This window comes from Haliotis cracherodii, unplaced genomic scaffold (genome assembly GCF_022045235.1).
Source record: "Haliotis cracherodii isolate W230 unplaced genomic scaffold, xgHalCrac1.p SCAF_1, whole genome shotgun sequence".
Taxonomy (NCBI): Eukaryota; Metazoa; Mollusca; class Gastropoda; order Lepetellida; family Haliotidae; genus Haliotis; species Haliotis cracherodii.
This window is the reverse complement of record NW_027266264.1, coordinates 76106894-76114872: the sequence shown is the minus strand read 5'-3', so window position 1 is coordinate 76114872 and position 7979 is coordinate 76106894. Positions and strand designations below refer to the sequence as shown.

The following is a 7979-nucleotide window of genomic DNA, read 5'->3' as shown; positions in this document are numbered from 1 at the left end:
GCAATTGGGATACGGTGACATGTATCAATCAAGTCAGCGAGCCTGACCACCCGATCCCGTTAGTCGCCTTTTACGACAAGCATAGTCACCTTTTACGGCAAGTATGCTTGTGTGAGTGACAGCTGTTTTTGTGATTGTTTTTCATATATACCTAGAAATAGGTATACTTGTATAAAGCTGTGTGCTTGTTTCATCATTTGTTTGTATTTTGATGTACCTGCTCTAGAGGAGCACTCACTGTAAAGATAATCAAGGTTGTGCAGGAACGCCTTCCCTTTTCAAATATGCATTCGCACGGTTGTATTCTTGAACACATCACGCCGTGACTGCTCTCATGCAGAGACACGCGACTGCGTCACATATGTCGTATTAGTTAAATTATCTTTTTTGTCATTTATTTCATCATATTGAATGAGTGGAGTTTACTCTCTATTGAAGACACATCAAGTGGTTTATTTTAACGACACCAGCAGAAAATGTCACTTACCTTTTTTTCTAAGATCTGTGAAACAATTTGGATGACATGGGCTTTCTTTATTATTGTAAGTATTACTTCTATGTGTTCTGGTCCTTCGCGATCTTATGGAATAACATCTATAACATCAGGTAGGCCAACCTGTTTATTCATACTTGTTTATCTCACCTTCTTATAACTTTCTTTGCTGGGTCACGATGTGCCTTCGCAAGAAAGGTAAACGAGTAAACATTATTTCACACAATCTGTGGTAGAGTTGTAATAATCGTCAAATCTACCATGATATTGATGAATGCTTGATTCTGATTGGTTAAATATAGGCTTCCCTTTTGCTACGGAAACCGCTTTTAAAGATATGTAGCCTTTCACACACACAAAAACGTGCGTATGAATACATCGATAGCCTACATATCGATCCATAAAGACTGTATCGATATTTCCTCTTTTAGACGCTCGGTGTCAAATACAAACCACATCTATAATACGCGCCATTGACCAATGTCTCTCGCGAAATTAATAGACGATCGAGCATCTGATAGAAGAATACAGTACGTTTGATGGCGGATGTTTTTGGCGACGATTTTGGCTGTCGAGGCTGTAACACTGACTGCTTCGAAGATGAGATTACAAGACTTAACGAAGGCATATATTTTGCATCGAAATTATAACGTTATTATCAGGGAAATGTTTGGTGCCGAACAGGTAATTTTCTCATTCAACCAAACAATAATGAAAGTAAAGCTTAACATTATAAAAGTGCTTTTTAAAACTGTATTCATCACAACATGTTGTTAACGAACCTTCTTGTTATCGATATTCATTGCCATCTCCGTCAACCACCAACGCTAGAATTTGGCAGGAGGGGGGATTTTAAAGTGTATCAGAAAGTATTCGTCCCTTCTATCTGGGTTGTCATCCTGCGTCCTGTAACTTGTCAGAGACTGCCAACAAAACTTGCAGCCATTGACAGTCTATGACCACTAACTACGATGCAGGCCAAGTTCCACATCCGATTTCTGGGTTGAAAGGCATCTATTTGGAATTTGTATTATTTACTGGGGGTAATTGCAAACTACCTTATAAGACTTACACGTTTAAAATAAATAGAAGAATGTTAATAATTAAAGTTTGTTTGAGAAAAAAATCGTACAGCATTTGTATAAAATTGCTTATTTGTACATGTGTAACCCCACGCTAAATTGCTCGGTTCCAAAGTATAATAAGAGGTATGTAGAGTAACAGTGGGACATCAAATTTCAAAACACAGTAGATATATCTCCTCATTTTAACCTGTTACTTGCAAAACTATCTAGCTGAGATAATGGAACTAGCAGTCGGTGGCAGCAATCTTTATATCTTCATAACATAGAATTCTCACATTTGATGTGTTCCGAACATTAGATCTGGAAAATGAAAGATTTCACAAAGACCAAATATATGCTTCACGTGTGTACATACAGCTTTAAATCTTCGATATCATCACGCTTTTATCTTTATATGTGATGTTCACCTTATGATCGGACGTTCGGACAATCAAACGAAGGAACATGACTCATTAGAAAACTCACATTTGTTGCTTGTACTAAACCTTGGTGGTATCCAGTACCTATAAACCTTCAGATATCTGAACTTGCTCATGAAACTGTCGTCCTTGATCGAAACCATTCTGTTACGTACCTTATCTGCAATATCGATTCGACCTGTGAAGGTGAGGTTCAGAATATGTCTTCAGCAACCCGTGCTTGCCGTAAAAGGCAACTTACGGGATCGGGTGGTCAGGCTCGATGGCATGGTTGATGTATGCCATCGTATTCCAATTTCGTGGATCGATGCTCATGATGTCAATCACTGGATTGTCTGGTCCAGACTCAATTATTTACAGACCGCCTTCATATAGCTGGAATATTGCTGAGTGCGGCTTTAAACAACAAACCAACAAACATTAAAGCAGATAAATTAGACCTTGGTGATCAATAGTGGACATGAGAGTCAGCTTCATATAGCTGGAATATAGCGGCGTTAAAAAGCAAACAAACAAACCAAGCAATATCGAATACCCCTCTTTCCTGTCTGTTTCCATTCCTAGAATACCGTATTTAATCCATCAGGGCATCAACTACTCCATCCTGGGCCCCACCCTCCTGGATCTGCAGCTGATCCTGAAGCAGGACATCGACACCCTCGCCACCATACCCCTGAGCAGCGGGATTGGGGAGACATCGGGAATGTTTCTGGCCTTGGCACTCTCTAAATACGGACAGAAACGCCTTCAGCTGGGCATTTCTCTACTGCTAGCCTCAGTGGTGATCACCATTATTCCCGTTGTGCCCAATTTCATCTACGTGGATGTCATGTTCGCCCTATCGGGCTTCATCTCAGCAATACCTTCCTGTTGTGAGTAAAATAGGTTCCTAACCCAATCTGATGTTCGGAATGGGTGAAAAAATGCCTTGCCTTGCATGTGTCTGTAACGCGTGCCACCGGTGGAGCACGATTATCTCACCTTTTCGCGAACGACTGGTATCACCACTAATTGATAGTGATTCCCAAACACATGCTCATGATATAATCAGAATCGTACAACGGCTTCTTATGATTATTGAAATGGAATTGTCGTTTTTTTTCCGTTTCACCTAATTCCATCTTAAAACCATGTACGTAACATTCTTAAATAGTAACCAAAAGCCGATGTCATATGAAGGTGTGGTTTAAGTTTCGAGGCATTCATATATTTTACTGAGGTTTTACTGTATACATGTTTTATAATGCGCAAATGAATATTAAAGCTATTTCATATTCCAGGTACTTTAAGTTTCTCTTCTTGTCCTTTTAGTATCTTAACAAGTCTTGTTTTGGTTCCACAGTTCTGATGGATGTGTGCAGTCACTTGTGGAAGGATAAGGGCACCTCTTTTCAGTTTATCCTGGTCGGCAGTTCCCTGGGCGCCATTCTTACTCCTCTGATAGTGGAACCGTTCTTATGTCAGGATGATGTAGCAGAAGTTGCAAACTTTACCAGCCACAGACTTTCACCCACTATGCTGGATTTGAAGCTCATGGGAGTGACTTCTGTAAATGGCTCATGCTCAATGGAAGATCTGGTTCTGGCTGAGAAGATGTGTGCCAACGTCTCTCGACATTTTGAAGCAAATGATCCTGACCAAACACAGGGACAATTTGTTGTTGACCATATAGGTGTAAATGTACAGCACACCTGTCCATGTACCTCCCTGGTCTCAGTGTCATATATTTCTGTTGACTGCAATTCAAACGTGATAAATGACGTTGACGAGAATAGAGATTATTGCAATTGGCAAATGGCTTGTGGCATGCAAGGGAATAAAGATATAAACAGTTATAACACAACAGAGGGAAATATACAAAAACTTCAATCTGCGTGTTGCCGGTTACTAAGTGCGTTGGATGAATGCGGAGCTATTTTCGGAGCTGCGGACAATGGAACAGAGTCCTGTACAGAAAGTGACACTAATGTGCGCAGTGCTTATGTCGCCATGGGGTTTGTTTTGTTGCCAAGTTCATTCGCTTTTTTCTACTTTTGGTGGAAGAGGGAAGCCTCTTCAGCTTCTGTGAGCATAACAGAGGAGGAAATCCATGATCGCGATGTAGGTGGTGGCCTTCAAGGGAAGATTCAAATTGTGATATTTTATACCGTTTTGTTTTTATCTTACTTCCCTGTAACAGCACTGACAATCACATTTACTACTTACCTGACAGCATTCGGTGTTGAGGGGAGTTTACAGCTCCCAAAGTCTACAATGGTGTACATGACATCTGTGTTCTGGATCTCCACTCTGCTGGGTCGAATCGTCAGCACAGCATTGACACCACTGTTGGGACATGCTAAAATAATCATCGGTAATTTTGTAGGTTTGGTTGCGGCGTCAGTTCTACTCATAGTCGTGGCGCCGTATTACGAGTCCATGTTGTGGTTGAGCACTGTTCTGTTAGGGGTGTTTGCCTGTCCCTATGAGGGTGCGGGGATAGCATGGGCCGCTGACTATGTTGGAATGTCTCCACAACTTGTAGCCCTTTCATGGATATCTGCGTCCGCAGGGAACCTAGCCTTTCCGTTTGTAGGAGGAATAATGTTTACAGACGTTGGGCCATCCGCATTTTTGTTTCTTCTTTGTGGTATCAATATTTTCATGGTGTTAATGTTTATCATGTTAAATATCCAGGTGTGGTGGAAAGGCTTCAAAATTAAAACCGAACCCTGATTTCAACGGCCATTCACATTTCTTACGAAAAAGCAAGTTCTGGGATAAAAGAGTCAGAGCTAATCAATCATGAACGGTAATAGGGAGCGTTGAGTATATGCTGTCAAATGTGTCGTGTGATAAATGTCTAGAACTTGCAACGAATATGAAAAATGACATGTATATATATGTGAAATGAAACTATTTAAGTGGCAATACATAATCAGTAACCATTGTTATTTGTTTTCAGCTTGTATAACTTTCTGTAACAAATGCTATATTTGGGATAACACTTTCTTAGTAAAGTACAGATTCTAGTACTTTTTGGGGGGTTGAGTCATACCAGCTGGTCATACACTTTGGATTCGCTTTGCATTCTATATGAGTTACAGAGAGATCTACTACAGATATTTTACAGTCGAGTTGTATCCATTGTCCTTGTATACGCCTTGTGATCTTTAACTGCATGAAATATCCAAAACCGCAAAAGAAAAGTCACCGTAGGAACATTGCATGAAAACTTGTCATTTAGATATCTGGGTAATTTTTGTCAAAGCTTCTAAAATTAGATCTACTACAGATATTTTACAGTCGAGTTGTATCCATTGTCCTTGTATACGCCTTGTGATCTTTAACTGCATGAAATATCCAAAACCGCAAAAGAAAAGTCACCGTAGTAACATTGCATGAAAAGTTGTCATTTAGATATCTGGGTAATTTTTGTCAAAGCTTCTAAAATTTAACATTACCTTGTCCGGAAAAATGAAATTTGATGATAAAAAAACAAACAAGATGACAATAAAACCGATCGCCAAAACGCATCACGGTAACGGCCATGGTAACCCGATGCACGTGAGTTTCGTGCAAATTGAAATGCATATGCGTTCCCCTATTTCTTGCCCTATAAAAATCCACCCAGATCAGATAACATTCATTCGTTATTGAATTGCTACATGACAATATTGACAAGAAATCAGCGACACCAAGCCCTTGGACGATTGCAAGCTGAACAAACCGCCCGTCAAGTAGCCAATGCATTTCAAATGCACGTAAGGACCATATACAGGCTCCAGCAACGGTACCAGACCACCAACACTACATATCACCGACCACGTAGTGGAAGACCAAGGGTCACCACCCGACGTCAGGATCGTCAGATTGTGTGACAGCATCTTCAAGATTGCTTTGTTACTGCTGCGGAAACTGCTAGACAGACCATGGGGACACACCAGTGACACATCAGTGCGGACACCGTGCGTCGACGATTGATGAGCAGACACCTCCACTGTCACAGGCCACACCGAGGACCCATTCTGACACCACGTCATCGCCATGGCCGTCTTCAGTGGGCAATACAGCACCAGCATTGGCGTAACCAGCAGTGGAGAAGAGTCCTCTTCTCAGACGAGAGCCGTTACTGTGTCTCAACAGCAGATGGCAGAGCGAGAGAGAGAGAGAGAGAGAGAGAGAGAGAGAGAGAGAGAGAGAGAGAGTCTGGCGACGTCGTGGGGAACGTTATTCGGGTGCTTGTATTGTTGAGAGAGCCTCGTGTGGTGGTTCGAGCATCATGGTGTTGGATGGAATTGGTCTTACACGGGTGGTCGGCCCTGTGGTTTTCCAAAACATCAGTCCAGGAAGAGACAATGGTGTCACAGCAACTCAGTACATTGATCAAGTCTTGAGACAACATGCCAAACCTCATTTGGCACGTCGCCGAAACCACGGGTTTCAGCATGATAACACCCGTGCCCACACTGCAAGAGCCACAAAAGACTTCCTCCATCAGAATGGCATCAGAACTATGCAGTATCCTTCCATCATTCCCAATTAAAATCCCATTGAGTACATGTTGGACGAGATTCACAGACGGCTGAATGACGTCCGACCAAGGCCGACAACTGCAGCTGAACTGCGTCAGGCCTATGACCTTCATCAACCGCCTTATCCATTCCATGTACTCTATGTACCAGTCATCAATGCACGTGGCGGACACACGAGATACAGACTTGTTATACCATTTTCTCATTGACTAGTGTTGTGTTTCACTTTATGAACATTTAATGTTGTTTTGAATTACGTCTGCTGTGTACAAGTGCAGAGATTCTGCTGCTCATAAGTGAAGAAAAACGTTCAGAAATATATTCGTTTTGCAGCACAGTGAGGGCGCAGTTTTAAAGTCCTGGCCCAAACACGTCCTTTGTAGTTGACTCAGCTCAGATACATGCTACTGAACTCGGGGACGTCAGTCCACCAGCGGAAACATCGACACAGTTGAAGTAAATATTAATTATCAATGCAAGATAAATAATCAACCTACAGTTTCTGCGGAAACAGATTTCGCTTGACGCAAAGGGAAAATAGATGTGGAAATAATATGGTTGGTTGGTTGGTTTGTTGTTTAACGCCGCACTCAGCAATATTCCAGCTATATGGCGGCGGTCTGTACATAATTGAGTATGGACCAGACAACCTAGTGATTGATATCATGAGCATCGATCCACACAATTGGGATCGATGACATCAACCAAGTCAGCGAGCCTGACCACCCGATCCCGTTTGTCGCCTTTTACGACAAGCATAGTCGCCTTTTACGGCAAGCATGGGTTGCTGAAGACCTATTCTACTCCGGATCTTCACGGTTCGGAAATTATATGAATGGATCACTGAAAATCAGTGATGACACCCGGTCAAAAAGGTATGTCCTGCCCTACAGGTAGCACCCGCCATTCATACAATCTGCATACAAAAATGTATTTATTGCCTGCCGTGCGACGACAGCCTCCAAACAATCCGGACAAATCCAGTGAGCCGAGTTTTCTCGGAAACTACTGAAGTTTTACATGAATGAAAGTTTGCATGGTTATCAAAGAGATACTTATCAATACTGAGTTCAAAAATTGGTGCAATAGTTTGTTTTTCAGAGTTACATCCCTTGCTACATGATTATCGATTTTGTGCATGCAGAGTTACGGCCCTTGACCCACGTTATTTTTTTTATTTAGAGAATAGTGTCTACAATGGTTAAGTCTTTTTCCCAGAAACTACTGAAGTTACATGAAAGAAACTTTGCTAGCTGATCTGAGAGAAAATTATCAAGACTGAGTTCGAAACCAGATTTTCTCATGACATAATCTCTTCTTAGGGATACAGGACTCGACTTTTATAGTTAACATTAACTAGCCCTGGTGTTTGTAGTCGCCTTCCACTATAGCATCGTTCTTGTTGAAACTTCATGGCGAGTGTGGAGCAGGGATGTCGAATCCCCGTCCTTCCATAATAGCTACCCAA

The 7979-nt window shown here is 41.7% G+C and overlaps 1 protein-coding gene across 1 annotated transcript; it reads left to right on the top strand.

The window, feature by feature from the left end:
- Positions 1-476: 476 nt before the first annotated feature.
- On the top strand, positions 477-4715 carry LOC139468924 (major facilitator superfamily domain-containing protein 4A-like). The gene is made up of 3 exons (XM_071251066.1): positions 477-542; positions 2584-2869; positions 3340-4715. The coding sequence occupies exons 1-3, from the start codon at positions 477-479 to the stop codon at positions 4710-4712; spliced, it is 1725 nt and encodes a 574-aa protein (XP_071107167.1). The 3' UTR covers positions 4713-4715.
- Positions 4716-7979: the final 3264 nt, after the last annotated feature.